This window comes from Elgaria multicarinata, chromosome 5, assembly GCF_023053635.1.
Source record: "Elgaria multicarinata webbii isolate HBS135686 ecotype San Diego chromosome 5, rElgMul1.1.pri, whole genome shotgun sequence".
Taxonomy (NCBI): domain Eukaryota; kingdom Metazoa; phylum Chordata; class Lepidosauria; order Squamata; family Anguidae; genus Elgaria; species Elgaria multicarinata.
In genome coordinates, this window is record NC_086175.1 from 18,352,442 (window position 1) to 18,373,954 (window position 21,513).

Below are 21,513 nucleotides of genomic sequence, written 5' to 3' on the forward strand. Positions count from 1 at the left end.
CTTTCCCACACACAACAATGAAACCAATCTCATTTTGGCACCTTGATAGAGAACTCAACCATGCTTATGACATAATACAGCAAACAGTGATGCCTGTGTAAGCTCTGGGGGCATTTAGTGACCACAATAGGACTTCTGCAGCTCATTTGTATACAAAGCAGATCTTTCCAAAGGTGAAGTAATTAATACAGTTTGACATGTTTTTCATACATGCAAAGCAGGTGCTCTGCTATTGAGACACATTATTCCAGAACAGCCAGATTTGTACACACACACACCCCGGTTCACACATAACGGCATCAAATTGTCGGCTAATTAACCCACGATTTGCTCTGGTGCGTGCCACTGCCATTTTACATAAGCAACCACTGACTGGTCAAATTGGAGGTTGCTGTGTGATGTCCAAACTTCAACAATATGGATCAATCATGGGTTAAATAACCCACAACCTACAATTAGTTGTTAGGTTAAGTGTGAGTTGTTTAACCCACAATTAATCTACAGTGTTTGAATTTGGACATCATTCAACAACCTCAGATTGGGCCAAACAGATGTTGCATATTGAAATGGTGTCATGTACCCAGCATGTTCTACAGCAAATGCTGGGTTAATTAATCTATGATTTGCCACCATTATGTGCCAACGGCCTCACTGATGCATCATTCTTTACAGCCAACCTAAATATTATACAGCAAACTTATGTAACACTCTTCCAGTGTTCTTTTAATTGAAAAACAACTATGGCAAGCTATCAGTTTGGAAGATGCTACTTAAACTTTTCTCCACTGGCTGTTTTGCCACTGAAAATCCCTTCCCAATTGCTTTTCCATATCTTTTTTCCATGGAACAAAATGTACCATATCTTTTATCCCTTGCTGGAAAAGCAGATTGGTGGTTAGACAAAAATAATAATTAAAAAAATAGCAAGATGAAAAGGGGTCAAGCCATCCCCTCCCCTCTCCTGTCCTTCCCCCATTCAAACTGGCAACTCCTGTGGCATATTTTCATCTTTAAAAAATAAATAAAAAACCAGGAGCTTTTTAATGCACCTCTACAGTGGAATGAGTAGTTTGGACCTTAGTTTCAATAACTTGCAGCAATAAATGAAAGCTAAGATAATTAAAATTAAGCCAAGTTCAATTACAACAATGATGGGATCTGAAAACATACATAGGCATTATAACATTTTTGTCTCTCTTACTGCATTTCTAGGCCCCAATGGGATTGGTGCATGTTATCTGTTATGTGATATGATGAAGTAGAAGCTGCAGTTTTCCTGTCTTCCACAATCTTCCCACATGCAGGAGAAGAGCAAAAGCATCAAAAGAGACAAGAATTCACATGCTTGAATCAGAAGTTAAGGTAGATTTGTGAGGGTGTTCCTTTGGCTTTCTTGTATGAAGCCCATAAGGTCCTAAACGTTAATTCTTCCCATTGTCTTGCAAACATTCAGAATACAACCTCAATGGAATCAGAGATGATGTATCATTGTAATGGGAGAGACAATCCGATTTCGGAGAAACAAACATTGTGTTGTTAATGTTGAATAATTTCTGATGAGGAAAGAGCTAAAGCTTCCTTCATTGTTTTAGGAGGAAACTGATTGTCTCTTGTCTATCATTGTCTGTGTAAATGGCAAAGTGTGTAAACCATTTGAAGATAAGGCCTTGAGAAAGAGAGAGCGCGAAAATAAATTGGTTACCTACATTTTCTTTTAATAAAACTATGGTTTAAAAAGTGACTTAGTGTGCTATGATGGTTCCAGAGTTAAAATCTCTAGTGCTATGAAAACCATTCATTAGGCTGCTCTACTCCTTATGAAGAGTTGGTTTTGGTCACTGCCAGTTTGCTATAACTGCATTACGCAGCCTGTAGAGCAGTACCTGAACATTCTCTTTTTGTGTTCATAGATCAGGTCCTACAGCAGATTGATTTTCTTTCTTGCTCAACCATTGATGGGAAAAGGCATCAAATCGTCATTTTTTCTTCCTATTTTTAAACTTCTTCAAGTTTGTGATCAACAGAGTATTGAGTGTATCTATCGATCCTTATGCTCAACAACGTTTTCTTTCTTGTTTGTCTGACAGAAAAATCCACCTAGAAGTCAATAAAATCCAGTGCAAACAGAATCATGGTTGCTTTATGACTACGACACAGGCCCCAGCTCTTCCGATATTTAAAGAAGCCATCTGCAGAGATGAAACAAATATTAAATTCAGGCTCCATATTCAGGAGTGATAAGCCAGTAGTTTTCAGGCATGAACATCTGAAGAGTCTAAGCAAACAACAGACAATTTATTAGTATATTATGCTAGAAAATTGATATTGCTAACATTTCTTTTACCATAATTGTGGATGGAAGCATGACATTAGAGGTGAGGTAATAGGCTGGGATTTAGGTCCTTGGTATAGTTCTTCACCTCCACAATCATTATGAGGGCTACAATAAAAGTCAGTTTAAATATGTTGATAGTATATTCTAGGACTGGCCTATAAAAGAACTTAAATTAATTAATTTGTTAAATTTGTATCCCACTTTCCACCAAATGGTACTAAAGGTGGCTAACCGTAGTATACAGAGTAACTATCCAAGATAACATTGCGCCAAGTGCTGAGCCCTCCTGACATGTTTGTAGTCAAATGAAGAAGTTGATCTCCAAGTAAATAGCCTTTATTATGCGAATCAATCAGTCTAACAGTGGTTTAGGTTACAGATCTGGTTGTCCTACAGCAGCCTAGCACTGATTAAGCTGACAAAATACTAAATTTACTACCTGAAAGTCCCTTTGATGGATGCACTACAGTTACAATAAAGGTTGCTGTGACTCTAGAGCCAATTGGCAGGACAGAACCTGAGAGGCTTTTCCAGCCCCACCTTCAGGGAGGGTCTTCCCTTAGAGATCTCTTGGGATGAGCCGATCTTGTAGAATGCCTTACTTCCCAAAGCTGCTCCTCCTTCTTAGCATGAGGTCTGATCCTTGTGTCTGTCACACCCACCTTCTCCCCCACTGTAAGTTCTCTGTTCCCACAGATGAAGAGGTTATGGTTGGGCTTTGCTCCAACTGATTAGATTGTGCCTGGACAGATTCTTCTCTGCCTTTGTCTCTCTGAATCTCTGGTCCCTCCCCATATCTTTTCACACCCTTCCCTATCAGATTCTTTTGAAAGGCTCTGCAGAGATGCTGGGCCAAATCCTGATACACAGCAATAGGGCAAATAAAACATAGAAATAAAAAGAATGCCAGGTGAACAAGTACATCACCTACAGGGGCAGTCAACAAATCAGCTTGCCAAAGCAAAGGCCTGTCTGCATAAAACCATTTTTGCCAGGTCACCAGAGAGGGAGCTACATGCAGTTAGAGTGTGGGAGAAGGCCTTCTCTCAAATTCCTGACAAAACACTTCTGATGTTGATGGAAGGTCCTCTCCCTCCTTCTTTATGTCTAAACATCATAGAACTGCAACCTTAGACTTCCACATCCTCAGTAAAGTAGGCCTTGCACCAAATGCCGCAGGACAAGCTGCTATGGAACTGAGGAGAGTTTCAAAAACAGTTGTTCAAAGGAAAAGAATTCTTCTGAGCATTCACAAGCCCTTGAAGTAGCTCTTTGGATCACAAGTCATCATTTCCAGTTCTTCTGCTATTCCAGTCACGAGGAATATATTACGCACTGAGATACCTAGCTAACTGTTTTCTTTTCTTAATCACCAGGGGTACCTGGGTCTGCTTTACATGTTGCCATTCATTTTGAAACGGAGGTACTTTTGGAAGTCAGTCCTGTATCTGAAAGGAATATGTGGCAGTACTGATTGTGCATAACGTTCTTTGGGAAACATGAGATTACTGGAGTATTCACTTCCTCGCTGTTTTTCAAGTTATGTGCGTCATGTTTTTCCTTTTTAGAAATGTTTATTACTTATATAGCTTACTTATAATTGCGAAAGTTTAATATTATCCATTCCCTTCACTATAAGCAACTGAAAATAGCAAAGCTTTCACTGAATGTGTTAGCTTATTAGAAAAGCTACAAATTTCCTTTAGTTTTTAATAATTTCACCCACTCTGGCAATTTAGATTGGGCTTGCATAGCAGACTTTACCCCCAGTTTCTGCTCCTTTAGTTAGGCTTCATCTTCCCTTGATCTTTCTGTCCTTTGTCTGCTGTCTCAGCTTCTCTTTCCTCTCCCACCCTTATTCTTTTTCATTTGCTTCTGCCTCCACTTTGTCTAATCCACTAAAGTTATTCTAGACCACATTTCTTTCCTTGGTCCCTGCTTCTTGCATGTTTCTCTTTACATCCTTTACAGCCGCTGTAGTTTCCAACATTAGATTCACGACAATAGAGAGCCCCCAATTTCATTAAAAATGGTGGCTCTCAGCGAGGATGGCTGGCTGCAGGTAAGTTCTGGCCACTCGTGCAGCTGAGTGAAAGGGCAGGTCACCATCGCCCCAGATCAGGCACTTCGGACCTGATCTGACTCGCTTTGCCCTGATCCAGTACTGATCTGGACTCAAACCAAAGCGGCCTACATCAGCCTGCTTCAGTTCAGGATTTGGATCTGGAACACAACTGGTGCACAGTCCTAATTTTAATGTTTTCTAAAATTATATAGAAGGCATAAATGGGCAAACAAAATGGAATAAGTGAGTGAAGAGCACTCTTTAGTGCTGAGAACTGCAGCAAACAATAGTAATTTCAACCACTGGGAGCTCAGATATTATCACTATCATTCGCAAGAGCATAGTGAAGGATATTGATCTGATCCCACAAAAATGGGGACAGCCTAAAGGGCTACCCAAATGCAGTTTTCATTGCAGAATTTACACAGAAGTAAACTTATAACATAGTCTTTTCACAACAGTGGCCTGGTTCAGACAACACGCTAAACCATGCTGCTTAACTACAAAATGGTTAAGGGACCCTTAACCATTTTGTGGTTAAGCAGCATGGTTTAGCGTGTTGTCTGAACCAGGCAACTGTTATTTTCTGTCACCTGCATAATATCCCCAGTTATTAGTCACTTACCATTTACTGTTTTCTTTCTGGGGGTGGGGGGGAACCCAGATGTGGGGCATAAAATATCCTGATAATCCATAGAGGTGCCTTTATGTCCCCCAAACCAGACAACATACCTGGGCTATTAAAATTTTGACTCCCATGGTTTTTCCAAAGAAATCTGGTCTAGGAAAGTACTTTGGGTCTCAGTAGGTTGGCATTTCATTGGGGAACATTTACTTCACCAGAGACACAAATGTAAAATGTTATGGGGTAGAAAAATACCCCAAAACACCAAGAAACATTAGTTTTAGTAATAAAGTTTTATCTAAAGTTTTACCTTGACAGTTTGATACTTTTTCTAATATTTTCGGTTCATAATGTATTTCTTCTGACACCACAGACATATTTCTGGTTTTGAGCCATTTTTCCACTCCAGAGTACATTGAATAATGTCTTGGGGTAGTAAAATCCCCGACAAAAACATTTTTTAAAAAATGATTGTTGTATGAGGGTTTGGACTGTATATTAGGTATCACATTTCTATTTGTGTGGAATTTGTACATGTTGAAATTGTTCCTATGGCACTGAGGATAAAGTGAATAACGAAATTTAAACCCCTCAAAAGTGTGGAGAGCATAAAGGCGAAGCATTGACCAATAAGGCCAGAATTACCTTCCTTCATGGGTAAAAGGAATCAGTGCAGGAAATAAAAAAATAATGCCTAACGACTTTTACACTGAACCTTTTGGTTAGGGGATTTTTCTACACAGCAAATATGAATTCTATCACTGTCCATAGTAACATTTTTATCTTCCTGTGAACTCAAGCAGAATAATAAAAGGCATTCAAGGATCAAAGTGTATGAATATTATTATGACTTTTTGATAAAGTTTGCATCCTTGCTCACGAGCCTGCTTGCCTGAGGGAGCAATGTCCACAATAAAAACAATAATAACTACATTCCCTTGTTTCCAATTCCCATTTTCTGTGCTTTGCTTAGCAGCTGCTGGCTTTTGATTAAGATATGTGTGCCACAGTGATCTTTGGAGGCAGTGCCAATTGAGTCCAAGGCCAGCGTCATGACTAGGCTTAGTTGGACACCTGCCAAGGGCTCACGCTCCAGCAAGGTCCCACTGAGAAGAACCCCTTAAGATGCTCCACTTCACCATGGCAACCAGCTTGTTCACCTGCCTCTTACTCTGGCCCACCAACATAGGTAGTGAGAAAAGGGAGCAGTAGATGCCCCTCCCTATTGGCCTGTCAATCAAGCAAGTGAGAGCAATAATAATAATAATAATAATAATAATAATATTTCTTACCCGCCTCTCCATTTTGATCGAGGCAGGGAACAACTGTAATGATGGGAAGAGGATGAGGAGCAATAACTGGTGAGAATATGGCAGTGAGAAGATAGACTCACTGAGTGAGAGAGGCCCATTGAGGGTGACTTGCTCAAGGGCCCTCAAAAACCTGGTCAATTCAGTGGGGTGTTTCAGAATGGGCTACTGTCTATCTCTACCATGAAAATAATTATGATCTGCCTCATTAGAATATTTTGATGAGAAGAACTACAAAACACATTTGGAAGTTGTCCCAATCCAATCAATGGGACTTCCTTCCAAGTAAACATGGATAGAATCAGGACATAAAGCTAAAATAATATCAGATCAATACAATAACATTTTAAATTAGTAATAACGTGCAATATATTTAATAATAAAATATTGATTAAAAGTCATTTCTATCATATTTATATATTTCTGCACAACAAAAAGTACAAATATATTGAAAACATGGATCGATCAAATGTTTGCTCACAAAACTAGATGAAAACCATCTCACAAGTATAACCACCAGAGGTTCATTTAACAAATCCTGAATTTGAGCGATTGTCAAATTCAAAAGCAAAGAAAGTATTTCAGTAAGAAATCAAACAAATAAGGGTAGTGTTATATGGATAACATGGGATTTCCACCACTTTATAAAACTTTTTATTGGTTACCTAGGAAACAATATTGACAGTCTTCAGATAAACCCTTATAGTGGTTGTAGGCTACATAAAAGTTATAATTGCATAGGTTTGGAGATTGTGAGTGCTCACCAGTCCCAACAAGCCCTTTGTGAAAAAGCATAAAATCATACTTATAAAGTATAAAACCATAGATACCTGTGTCCATTCATTCGTTTGAGGGTCATATGACTCCATAGTGTTCAGGTACGTCTGGCCATCATATCCACCTACTGCATATAATTTATCACCAAGGATGCAAACACCAACAGCATCACGAGGCATGCTCAATGGAGCCACCATCGTCCAAGTATCTGTTTTTGGGTCATACCTGCACAACAAAAGGTGTAATATATATTTTCAGAACCTATTTAGTAATCAAGCTGATCTTCAACATCAAAAGCAGTTCATCAAATAGATGTGTTGATGTGAACACTCTCCCAAATTTAAGCTCTTTAACAATAGGGACAGAAAGTCAGACCCAAATATTTTCAGTGATGCCCACACATGTACATGGTTTTTTAGAGGAATTAGATAAATGCATGAAGGATTGGTCGATCAATGGTTAATCAGAATAATTAAATGAAACCTCTTTCTATAGTGGGTTCCTGTCATTCATTCATTCAGATGTTATTGCTATTTATTATGGTCTTAAAATTATGCCTGCATACCACATTTTCTCCAGGAAGTTCAGATTCGACTCCTCTGAAAGCACACAAGCATGGCATTAAGAAGGCTACCCCTTTTATTGTCTTCAACATCTGGGATTACGAGGTATACTGCCTCTATACAAGGAGGTTCCATTTAGCTATTATGGTTAAACATTGATGGACCAATCCTCCATGCATTTATGTAATCCCTTTAAAAAGCAGCGTACATTTGTGAACATCACTAGACCCATTGAAATCAATGGGACTTAAGTTAGCCATGACTAATTGAACAGCCATTGATTTCCAGGGCACTATTCTAAATTAACTAAGACTAGATCCAACCCATTATCTTGTGGTGAATTCTGCAAGTTAAATCTGGCAATGAGGCAATATTTTTCACCATTGCATCCTCATCTCAAAATCAGTTTGGCTGTGGAATATATAGCATATAAATGACTGCTTGACTCCATAATAAGCTATCATGCATATTCATTTTGCAGTATGTCCAGACCAGATTTCCAGTCAACATGAGCTGGCTCTCAGTATACAAACATCATACAATATGGATTGTAAACATCTAGTTCACATCACTGCAACCAGTTAAAGATGCATGTCTTAAAGATATCTAAGCATTATTGGCCTATATTAAATGCTAATTATCAGAATTATCTTGTTTTTTCAGTTCCCCACTGGTTAGAATATACATAGAGATTTAATTTGGATGATATTATATTATGTGAAACCACGTAAAGCAGTTTCTATTCTTATTTCATTTTTTAAACTTATTGTATCTGGAAAGCGTGTTAGGCTTCTTCTTTTTAAACCATTAGCATTGTAATAAAGCTGTCAATATTTTCCAATTGCAAATGAATATTAATGAGATGTTATTTTGCAAGATTTTTATAGCAACTACTTCACTATAGATGATGGTAAGGATTATGAGGGCTTTTAAGAAATGGAAAGCTCAAAAGCCTTTCTCCTTGCCTTCAAGCTCAGCAGCTCCAAATTGATTTCTTTTTGTATTCAGGAACTTTATGGTATCTCCTGTTTCACCCTGGGGCACATCAAGTTATTACAAAGATGAAGTGTGCAGCCATTTTTTAGCTGAAGAAATAACACTACAAAATGAAGGCAGCATTTCAACATTCATTTCTTTCTGATTCTGTTTTGGGGAGTTTTAAGTATTCTAGTACTTCCTTGTTACTTGTTTATTAAAAAAAAACCCACCAAAATCATATCAAGACAAAAAAAAAAAAAAAGGATTCCATTTCTAGGTAGTTAGACTGTATTTCTGCTCTTTCTGTTTTCACCGGCATTCACCTTGACTCATGCAGCTGTAAAAGACGATCTTGCATTGAACACTCGATTAACGTTTATTGCCCTAGGGCACATGAAAATAAAACACACACTTTCTAATACTGATTGTAAAACGTCCATCAGCCCCAGACCTACAGTGATCTTGAAGCCAGTCTCCCACTTTAGCCTTTAATTTAAGGTCAGGTAAAATTTAACTATTTGTGATACACATTGAACATCTAAGTTTAGGAACATTTCTTTAAAAATGTGCTTACCTTTTTGAAAGGTAAGATAACACACACAAACATTATCACCTTCACCGAATCCAAAAAGGCCAATTACTAAAAATTACAGATGGCAGGAAAGAAAAAGTAATGGAAAGGAAAGGAAAAATATAAAGCCTGTGCTCTTATCTTCCAGAAATGAATTCCACGAATTATTAAGCATCTGAATAATCCATAACAAAAAACAATATATATGGATTTAAGAATATTTAAGATAAATAGTCTAGTTTTGCTTTCATCCAGAAATGTCACATATAAACACATACAGGATGGCTACCTTTCGACATAATCCAAGAGTCTGGAGCAATGGTTAGAAGCAGGGGCATCATGGCCACCGACTGCATAAAGGAAACCGTCACAAGTAGCCACTCCAACACCTCCTCTTCTCTTACACATTGGAGCACACATGTTCCATTTGTTTGTGTGGGGATCGTAATACTCCATAGAACTCAAACAAGAACTTCCATCTCGTCCTCCAACTGAGTATAGCCTAAAATAAACAGAATACAATTGTTAAGCATAACGGGAAGTAATACACACATTTTTGTTGTTGTTGCCACAGTGATTTCCTTGTAGCAGGGCTGTCTATAAATCCATCTTTCATCAAGGTAGGTAGAACCATTGGCCCTGGAGGTATCATGGCTCAGTCTCCCCATTTCAGGCAGAATTTGCAGATCCAGAGGCTCTAAGTGGAAGACTTTTTATTTCATATTGTTTTCCATTACCACAACCACCTCACATGCCTCTCAAAGTATTCTTACTCTTTCCCTGTAATTTCTTCTCCTTCACACTTCACTTGTAACCTCTGCCTCCACACTTCCAATTTTTAAAATTCCTCTCTTCTGCGGTAGATACTCAGTGGGCTGCAGCCTGTCAGAAAGTTTGAGAAATACTAACTTATACTATCCTACAGGGGTGAAGGAGGGTTAGGGCAGGATGTTACCATGATATTTTTTTAAAAAAGAAAAGATAAAAGATAAAGACAGTCTAGCTCCTTCCTATCTTTCTTCTCTCATCTCACATTATTGCTCCGCTTGTGCTCTTCGCTCATTGAATGCCAGGTTTCTTACACGCCCGAAGGTCTCTACTTCTCTTGCTCGGCTTCGTCCATTTTCTCTCACTGCCCGTTATGCTTGGAATTCTCTTCTGGAGCATTTGCAGACCATGAGTTCAATTGTAGTTTTTAAAGCTCAGTTGAAAACTTTTCTTTTTCCTAAAGCTTTTAGACCTTAACTTGATCTTACTTTTACACTGTTAGTTTTATTGTCCCCTGTGCCTATTTGGTGCATTCCCTTCCCTTTCTTATTGTTCTCTTATGATTTTTATTAGAATGTAAGCCTATGTGGCAGAGTGTTGCTGTTTTATTGTTTTACTATGTACAGCATCATGTACATTTATGGTACGATATAAATAAATAAATAAATCCAATTTTCTCTTTCCAGAAACTTCCCTCCCTGTCATAGGATGGACAAATTTGTCAGTTTTTCTCCCACATTTAAACTTTTAAAATTTTGAGTTCTTTCCATCCCAAATTTGCCAATTTTGTAAAGGTCTTAATAAAAACAACCAATGGCGCAAAATACTCACTAATGCCTTTGCTCCCATTGCTATATGGCAATAAAGCATTTGGGTTCACATCCAGCCCTGAACCTGAGCTCTTAGTACTATATAGAACAGTAAGGGAAATTTACAGGAGGGTGGGAGAGAAAAAAGACATCTCTTTTCTCCCTCCTGAAAACTTCCCTTACTAGCTTCAATCTTCAACATCTTTAGCTACAAAGGATCTCAGGTACCATGGCTGGAAAAGAACTTTCTCTGAGACCATGGCTGATTACGACAGTGACCCCTTCATATATTCAGAGAAGCGAAGCTGGGTTTCTTGCGAAGTGTACACATAACAGGGAGTTGTGGGGATACAAGTGCTTGTGGCAGTCACACTACGGCCGTAGCTAGACCTAAGGTTTATCCCAGGATTGTCCTGGGGTCAAACCTGTTCATCTAAGTGCCACACAGGGCATCCAGCGCTCAGGCAGGGATGAACCAGGGATGATCCTGGGATAAACCTTAGGTCTAGCTATGGCCTAAATTTTCAGGTATATATTTCAAACATGGTATGATGTTCATCTTGACGAATGTAAACATTTGATGGTGTGACCCATCTGGGGGGGGGGGGAAACTGGTACATTTTGAAAACCAGATTATAATGTTCTGAACTGTAGTGTCCAGGAAAACTGAACAAACTTACAAACTGCTGAGCAATTTTAAAAAGTGTAATTGAATCAGGATGTAACTCTAACCATCTGATTTATAACTTCTCTTATACATCACGGCTGGCATATCTGCCTGAGGTGATGATATAACTTCACTGCAACCCGTCATTGCATAATATCATTGCCAACTTTCAGTAAATCTCAGTTCTATTCACTAATATCTAGAGTTACAACTTTTTCCTGGCAAAATGGAATCCACCTTTTACTTTGTGAGTCTGGTAAGCAACAATAGTGTCCCTAAGCAGCTAGCCTACTTGACTATTTTTCAGTAAACCCAATGGCCACAAATGAGGTGGAAGAGCACAATCTTTGCTAGTATAGGGAATGTTGGAACACCTACTACATCCCTTCTCAGCAGCAGTGGCGTTGATAATTGATATCCCTTTCCAGCATGTAACTCCTCTGCTGAGGGAACTGCACTGGCTGCCTATTCGCTACCAGGCCAGGTTGAAGGTTCTTGTCCTAGTGTACAAAGCCCTAAACAACTTGGGACCAGGATACCTGAGAGAGCACCTTCTCTCTTACCAACCTGCCCAGTCACTGAGGTCATCCGAGGGCCTGCTCCTGGTGGTTCCACATAGATCCATCCTCCGATTGGAATCCACCAGGGGAAGAGCCTTCAGTGTGGTGGCGCCCCTCCTGTGGAATTCCCTGTCTCTGGAGGTCAGGCAGGCGCCAACCTTGTACTCCTTTCGGCGCCTCCTGAAAACATCTTTATTCCAAGAAGCCTTTCTTTAACATGCAGCCTTGGATTTCTGTTTTTGCTTCTTTTAAATTTTGTTTTAACTGTTTTATTCTGTTTTTATTTTCATTTTACCTCGTGCACCGCTCCGAAATTTTTCATTGGGGAGCGGTATATAAATATTCTAAATAAATAAATAAATAATAGAACCCTCTGTAGACACAATATAATAATAATTGCTCTCACACAGGTCAGAGGAAATAATTGTCTGAATAAGGGATGTTGGAGAAATTTGAGATGGACTTAAATGAGCTTGGATTTCTAAGAATCTGACCTGGGGAATCTGCTGCAGGCTGGACTCCCTAGTCTATGCAGAGATGTCGATTCTGTATATTTTTTAAAAAATCTTTTCTGAAATTTACACGAATTCGTTTGCAGGAAAATATGCAAGTTTCTGCTGAGACGTATGCCATGCTGGAAAATAAACATGGGGAAAAGTCTAATGGAATGGGGGACAATATGCTAAATGTTACATGTTAACATAAATGATGTAAATTGTTGCAACCTTTCTTACAGAACCATTTGCATATTTTTCCATATAATGGGAAAAAAAATTGAATCCATCTGTAAATGGACACCAGAATGAAAAACACTGCACAATCCATGAAACACACGTGAGTCAGATTTCACAAAATCTAGACATCTGTAATACGAACACAGGAGCAATACTACTAATATCCAGGAGTTGGGGGCAACCTCCATTCCTTGGCAGCAATAATGAAAATGATTTCCAGTACCAGTGCAAACTGATTATATTATCATTGCACCATACCAGCTGATAGTAGCCCAAGAAAAAGCAAGGAAGAGGGTTTCTCTCCACAACTCACTGCCCGCCTGGCTGACCCAGGGAAGTGGTCTAGGCAGTAGGTTTTGCTATTCAGGACTGGGTACATGGCTTTGTCTATGCAATTGTTCTTGTGGTTTTCATACATTCTGCTAATATGCTGACACAAGCGAGTCATGAGAATGCCAGTCAAAGAGTTTGAAAGCAAATATTTGCAATGCTGCTTGTGACAAGCCGTTCACAAATAATTCATAAGCTGAAAATGTTATGTGTCTAAACCATTTCCTGAATAAGACTGAAGAGATTTTAAAAATAAATAAATCCCTCTTGTGCATAGATGGTGCCATTTGGCTAAATAAAGATTGGCACTCAATCCATTCAGCATTAGCAGGAGTGATGTGGTAGTGCTGGACACTGGAGATCAGCAGGAATAGATTGGCCCTCTTGTGAGTTTGGGGCAAAATAAAATGCAAATTAGTGACATCCTCTTTCATAGCTTAGGCTGCAATCCTATCCCCATTTATCTGGGAGTAAGCCCCACTGAACTGAATGGGGCTTGTTTCTGAGTAGACATATACAGAATTGCATTATAAACTACTTACACTACACCAGGTCTCAATTTAATTGCTGGCTGCAGGACATTATTACCATGTGACATACTTCATTACAGAATACCAGAGGGTTAAATGCCATTTAGGATAGTTTTATACGTAGATATCTGGGGGACAAAACTTTGAGACCTACTTAGTATTGCAGGGGTAAAAATGCTCAGTAACTAAGATTTGAAATCCATTTGGAAAGTTGCTCAAGGGCAAATAAAACATAATTGGTTCCACCCCATATACATACACACAAGAAAATTATTTTGATTGCAATCTAACAATGTTGACACACTGAATGTATTCCTTCATAGTTTGTTGCTTGTATATTACGTAGGGAATAACAAAATGTATAGAAACATGGGCCATTTTGAAGCTCAAGCAGTGAGCAATTTGGGATGCAAAACCTCTAATCAGTGAAGGAATTATTCACTTCGAAGCTTTTATTATTCTAAACACTTCATGAATTCTGAGCTAGTTGAATGTACACTTAAGGTTTCATTGTTAATGAAACTGTGTTCTACTACTCCTACTGCATCATCTAACTACACGGCATTTTGAAATATTTACATCAGCCTGTTACTGTAAGTGCCCAGGGAGTCTGGAGATTCCCGAATGGCATGTCTCTCGTAAAAATAGTATTTTCTTACAAGTGTGCAGGTGGGTCAGGATAGTTTACCTATGTTCATATTTTGGATCCAGTTGTTCAAAGTAACTCTGGTCAAGAAACTGTTATGTTTTGTCATTCAATTTAATGTTTTCCAAGTTAACAATATACATTCTTGAACCCTGGTGGGCTAAAATAATTATTGCAGTGACTGGCATTTAGATAGGCTGAATGCAAGAAGAATGAACAGTCACACAGATGAGAGCCTCAAACTAGATATCTTGTCATGGGTATCTATTTTAGAAGGTATAATCCTTGCAATATGGATGTTCATTCTTCTTCGTACATGCCACCTGAGATCCCCGTGGTATAGGGCGGGATACAAATGTTTTAATAAATAAAATAAATAAATGCCTGGTAGGTTCATGTTAAATATTCCATTTCTATACTGCCCAGTAACTAAAAGTTGCATTCAGATGGGTGGAATGCAGCATGCAGAAGTCATTATATTGTCCTTATTTTGGCAGGCACATAAACAAACTCCTATTTCACAATACATATGGGATTTCTGGACTGATGAGCACCTGAACCAGCCCTCTAGAATATGAAAACAAATATACAGCAGACCTTAGTTGTCAAATGTGTTATAGCTCCTTAGATAGAATGCTGACTTACAAGGGAGAAGACTGACAGTAGTTTGCCCTGCTCAAGAAAGAAAGCATTAAAAATTATCCCTGAGAAAGCTCAATGTATTTGCCTAATTAACAAAGGGATCCTATGCCTGTCTACTTGGAAGTAAGTCCTACTATGTTCAATGGGGCATACTCACAGGTAAGTGGATTTACAAGCAGAGGAAGGATGAGATATAAAGGTAATACATAAAATCAATATGTATGTAGGATATAAAAACAGTTGAATCAGCTCTTTTCCCTCCTGAGATTCGTTTAGCAGAAATGTATTCACATTTCACAATGGATGGTTCTTATCTATGCACCATAAACACTGTAACAAGGCAAACTACTGAATTATGTTGCAAAAATTGAGGGGGATTCATTCCATTAATAAGCCAAGAGTTACTCGTCAAGTGACCTGTCAGAACAGCCCATTTGCTTACATCGTAGTAGTTGGTATATTTATTTGTGCTTGGTTCTGTAAGCAAACAGATTTCTTCTCTCTTATTTCACAAATGATCATTAACTAACTCATGAAATGTTTTGCACTAGGCAGTGGAAAGTCAGTGATATTATTCTTTGGCAGATCAATCATTTTGGATACTTTGTTCATTCAGGAGGCATTGGCCATATTTTCCATTTGGAACCTTGGAAAACATGGTTCTCTGAATGCTGCACAGTCCCATCAAATAGAGGGTGACCTAGGGTGACCACATGAAAAGGAGGACAGAGCTCCTGTATCTTTAACAGTTGTATTGAAAAGGAAATTTCAGCAGGTGTCATTTGTATATATGAAGAACCTGATGAAATTTTCTCTTCATCACAACAGTTAAAGCTGCAGGTGCCCTGCCCTCTTTTAAATCTGGTCACTCTAGTATAGCTCCTGCAGCTTTAACTGTGGTGATGAAGAGGGAATTTCCCCAGGTTCCCCATATATACAAATGACACCTGCTGAAATTCCCTTTTCTATGCAACTGTTAAAGATACAGGAGCCCTGTCCTCCTTTTCATATGGTCACCCAAGGTGACCATATGTCCTACTTTATAGGTCAGTACTCTACTTGGAGGGCTATAAGAGGACTGTCTTCTCTTTGAAGTGGTCCTCTATTTGAAATGCTAACAGGGGCCATTCTGCTGCCCATGAACAGTGAGCTATGGACAGCAGACTGAGCAGGGACACATCACCTCATCACTATTTCCCCCACTATGGTGAGATGTACTGTATTTCTATTTAAATTACAATAATCATTTCCAGATTTACATCTATACATATAGATATGCATATGCACATTTTATGCTAATGCATGTTGTCATTTTTGGTGTTGCATTTCCTCTTTTTTGGCAATGCTTAAGTGGCCACTTTATTGAAATAATTTTCACATGATGATCCACTTTCCCTTTTCATTTTGTGGTGTTTCCCTTTGAGGGATTAAATGGAAAGGAGGAGGAGCTGAGCTTGGGAGTGTTTGGGGGTGTGGCCCTTCACAGGAACAGGCAGAAGCTAGCTGAAGACCAAAGCAGCTGATAACAATCCCCAATCACCACACTCCCCATAGAAGACTTCCCTGAATTCAGAAGCAACGCTAGAAGCAAGTATTGTTCTTGGTCGTTTGCATACCAGCTCCTTGATCTTGCCTGGACTTATCCTGGCCTTGGACCAGACCCTGACTATGCTTTCCTGATTCTAGTATTGTTGACCCAGCTTTGGGCAGACGCTTTTGACCATGGACTGTTTGCTGACTTTCCCCTCCTGTTTATCTCTCTAACGTTGGTGATTTATGACACATTTCTGCTGAAATAGGGGCAGATCAATAATGTACTTCAGTGGATTCATTTATTAATTAAATAAATACATGTCCTTATGACCAAAACTTTAAGTTTAAGTGACTTCTTGAGAATATGAGGGAACCACACCCTGATACATGTCTACTAAGAAGTAAACTGTTGAGTTCAATGGGGTTTACTCTCAGGTAAATGGGCACAGGGTTACAGCATAAAATAATTTACAAGTTAATATAAAGAAGCTGTCATCATTCTTAGGAGCAAAGGCCTTGCTTAACATTTTCTCTTTCATTTTCAGAAACAAAACAACATTACAGAATCAGTCACTCAGACTTTCAGTGATTCATGTGCCTATTCTGTAGGAAGCTCCATGAACAACAGCTAAAAAGTTTTAATTCTGCTCAGCAGCTGCTCATTCAGAAAGACGATATTATGTGTAGACAATACTGATCACATGTAGAGCCTTCCAGAGGCTGCACACCAGAAATGTGCATTTATGAGAAATGGTGTTAAAGATCAGGCTCACACACTGAATTATGAATGAGTCCCAATGATTCACTTAGAAGTAAATGTCAACCAGGAGTTTTATCATTTGTAGTATTGAAGGCAGAAAAGCAAAACTCTTTGGAAACCTACAATCATCCATAAAGAACTCCTAAATAGTTTATATTTTAAAATACTAACAATAGTTGGTTTTCTCAGGCCAAGCACTGTTAAAAGCTCAGAATCACACCTCTTTATGATGTCTAGAAATAATGCAAATGTACCTGTACTTCAGGCCAGATTTAAGTGAATTACAAGAGTGGGAGCAAGCCACTTAAATGAAACATCACATGCTCATTAACATATTGCTGACATCCAGAAGCTGGTGCCTTTCAGGGGTTGGATCCAGGTTCTGCCTTCCTCCACAGGAAGGGACCTGCTCCACACACATTTTGGGACTGCCCCCCAGCCCCACCATACTTTATCCCATTCAACAGTGACTCTTGACTCCCTGTGTAGCATTTCAGAGGCTGGATGAACTGCCATGAAAAGGAAGAAACGAGGAAATCCACTTACACCGGCAGAACTGATCCAGCTTAAATCTGCATTCAACCCCATATGTTTTGGACTATTTCTCTTTGGCCCCTGCCACAGTGACCAATGGTCAGGACCTTCCGGAAGCTGTAGTCCAAAATATCTGGAGAGCACCAAGTCAGGGCAGGCCAACATATTGCATTAATTTGCAGCAAACCAAGCCTTGTCTTCATATACAAAAAAATGAAGCATAGAACAAAGTGGGTTAAAATGGATTGAACCACTTCAGAACGCAGGTGGCATTCCATTTACTACTCCTCCTTAAAAAGTCCCTGCAAGTAAAAACGAAAACAACTCATACTCCAGAGAGAAGGCTGGATTAAACTCTTTCCCCTGATCCATTGGTTTTTACTTGCAAGGAAGTTAAAACACAAACACTAAACACCAACAACAACAAATGGGAGCATTAAAAAAAATAGCATCCTCACCTGCAGTGAAGACGTACAGTCCACCTTGGGATTTTAGCTCTTTGTCATGATGAACTGTAGTTCAGGCTTCAATCATTCCTTTTTGAGTGAATGGTTTGCAGACATGTGCTTTTTATGTTATGTGGGGAGATGAGCTTGTATGATGTGGGTGTGATTCATTGTTCTCATGACAACAGCTGAGTTCAGACATCACGTTAATCAATGGTTGTTTCCCATTCTGTTCCTGTTACCACCTCCTACCCCCAGTTGATTAGCGTGACGTCTGAACTCAGCCAGCATGGTCTAATCTTGTGTTTCAGCAGTTCCTGGTTTAATCTCAGGCCTATTCAGGCATTCCTGTACTGGGTATAATAAACAGGTGAGGACAGGGAGTGCACTAACCCTGCCCCTGTCATCATGTCTGTCACCCTCTACGTGCGCAGGGTGACTTTGTGAAAAGGAGTGCCTCCTCTCTACACACTGATTTCCCAGTCATCAATGAATGGAAAACAGGGTGTGGCTATGCAGATTAGGCGCAGATTTCTGGAGTAGGTGGTAAAGTACGGTAGCTGATATGCTGCAGTGGTCATACAGCTGAGGAAAGCCTAGGGCCCTAAAAGGTGTAAAGAGAGCTGAACCCTTGGAGGGAGGGATTGTGCCACGATATTTTGTTTTTGTTTCAGGATTATTATTATTATTTAAAAAATAAGGCAGACAAATGTTAGTGTGGGGAAAGACTTTCAAAACAGTAGTATGGCAATTAGGGGAAGAAAAAGAATTGCAAGTGAAAGGAAATGAAAGAGGGTGAAAGGGGAAAAACAATGAAGTGACACAAGGAAAAATATCATATATCACTATATATAGAAATACATTTATTAACAGTGGGGCAACTAACCTGCAAAATAGAGGGGAAGCAAAAAGTTTAGAAAAATGATTTCCCAAAGATAAAGAGGGATATAGCATTGCGGAGGGGGGCAGGGAGAGAAACAGTCTGGTCAGTTCATGGCAAGAACAGCTGCCCGTTCCAGTTCCTGCAGACTTAAAAGCAATTTCTGCTCTCTTTCTTCCAAGCAGCAAATACACTTTCCTAGAGCAGCCATGCAATAGAATCAGGTGCTGAACCTTTCCAGAGGTTAATGCATCTGCCACAGGTTACAGAATGGGGGAACCAATTCTGTAACTACTGACTTTAAAGGGAAAACTTCCTTTAGTCTTAATGGTGCATGATTGAGTCATGGTGTTTTATATAATATTATAATAAACAGTTGCTCTTCTTTATATAATGTATGCATATTTATATTACAAAAATGGTTATAACTCACTAGGCAACACTACCATGACATATTATTTATGGAGTTCTCTAGTTCTTTTGTACATATTGTCTAGGGTGACCATATGAAAAAGAGGACAGGGCTCCTGTATCTAACAATTGCAGAGAAAAGGGAATTTCAGCTGGTGTCATTTGTATATATGGAGAACCTGGTGAAATTCCTTCTTCATCACAACAGTTAAAGCTGCAGGAGCTATACTAGAGAGACCAGATTTAAAAGAGGGCAGGGCTCCTGCAGCTTTAACTGTTGTGATGAAGAGGAAATTTCACCAGGTTCTCCATATATGCAAATGACACCTGCTGAAATTCCCTTTTCAGTACAACGGTTAAAGATAAACTGTCCTCCTTTTCATATGGTCACTGATATTGTCCATGACCTGTATCTTTGCAGTGTTCTGGTGAGCATATGAAGTTGTGTGTGAGCAGCAATTGGGGCTGAAAGCCTTGAAGGTGCTTTAGAAGTACCCACTGTGCACTGATTTTTTTTAATGAAATGCCCATTTGCTTTATTTGTCTGTAATCATTAGCTTCCCATGACATTTCATATAAACGCCAGCAGCCTGTAGAACTACTAAGAACATGAAAGCATATTTTTCGGAGGATAAGGATTAATAAAGGGCAGAAGTTTTTCTCTGTTGATTCTGAAAGACAGTTATTGCGCAAGCGTGGAGGACTCCTGCGGTGTGCCACAATTGCGACTTTTGACACTTCACTCAGTGGGTGATTGTGCTATATAATATAGTCAATCAGCAACAGGCTTTTTACATCCAGAGGCACCATTAATGATGCTCCATCAAAGGAAGTTAAAGGTGAGCTCTTTTACTTCCAAATGCATGTATACAGAATTATTTAAAGGTGGAATGCAAAAAGGATCCTTTCGATTGTGAGTCTTAGAAACCATTGATCATTTTTAAAGCATCGTAATAGCAAGAGTTAGTAAAGGCATAATGTGCATCTCTTTGATGTAAGCAGAGCTACTAATAATTAAATCTATCAGGATAAAATGTATCCCCTTAATTATGTTTTAGATTTTATGGTGCCTCTCAGAGCTGTATTTGCTCTGCTGCAAAAAACAACAACTGGGTGAGTAAATACACTGTGAAAGTGCAGTGCTTTCAGAATCCACACCTCCTTAATATTAATGTTGTGTACAACAGCAAATGATTTAAGAAGCTAGAACACTGTGTCTCATATATTTCCAGTTGCTAGGCCTCATGATCATACTTCCACCAAAGGCCTGGCCCAAGTCACTCCCATCCTGAGGGCCTTCCTGTTGGGTTATTGTGCCAGAACTTTTCTCCCTCTGGAACTCTGTTTGTGCTCAGAAAACAAACACACATCACGCAGGTCTTACACAGCAGAGCTGGTTTATTTCCTTCAGGCTTCTGTGCAGTCCTATTCAGGTCAGTTCAGATCAGCACACTGAGGCATACACAGAGAGCAGTGATCGTAGAGCAGTGATCAGTAAGCAGTGATCAGTTCCATTTTACACAAGTGAGAAACTATATACAGATCTACACAATTCTTATCTACATTACATACAGCTGTGATGAGGCTAACTTAGAATCTTGGCAAGGTTCCCAGAACAGCCTCTATCTCAAGGTAATTGCCCACAGATAGACTTTTTCTGTTTAACCCTGAGATAGCCATACACACACAATTTTAATGACTAAGCAAGTATTTCTTTTCATATACTTAACAGTCCTCCTCTTGCGCATGTTGTTTAAATTGTGTTACAATCTGAGACCTAGCTTTAAAGCATCTCTTTGTGTTTTACCATTGAACATTCCACCTGTCCTTTCTCATTTTGTTTTACTTTGAATACCCATTTACTGGTAATGGCTTTACGACCTTCAGGTAAAGGTACTAGCTCCCACGTTTCATCTTTTTCCATTGCTCTGATTTCCTCTGACATTGCTTCATGCCAGCCCTGAGCTTCTGTAGGTTCCATTTCCTGAATTTCCTCAAATGAAGTAGATTCATAGGCTATTAGTAAAGCTCTATGAGAA

At 39.1% G+C, this 21,513-nt stretch overlaps 1 protein-coding gene across 3 annotated transcripts in view; it reads right to left on the reverse strand.

Moving 5' to 3' along the window:
- Positions 1-1,647: 1,647 nt before the first annotated feature.
- Positions 1,648-21,513, reverse strand: part of KLHL1 (kelch like family member 1) — a 187,620-nt gene continuing 167,754 nt past the window's right edge. For all 3 annotated transcript variants that reach the window (XM_063125995.1, XM_063125994.1, XM_063125993.1), the window contains 3 exons: positions 9,514-9,726; positions 7,166-7,337; positions 1,648-2,189 (listed from right to left, as the gene is read on the reverse strand). In XM_063125995.1, the coding sequence (XP_062982065.1) occupies positions 2,130-2,189; positions 7,166-7,337; positions 9,514-9,726 (445 nt within the window). In that variant the 3' untranslated portion in view covers positions 1,648-2,129. The remainder of the gene's footprint in view (positions 2,190-7,165; positions 7,338-9,513; positions 9,727-21,513) is intronic.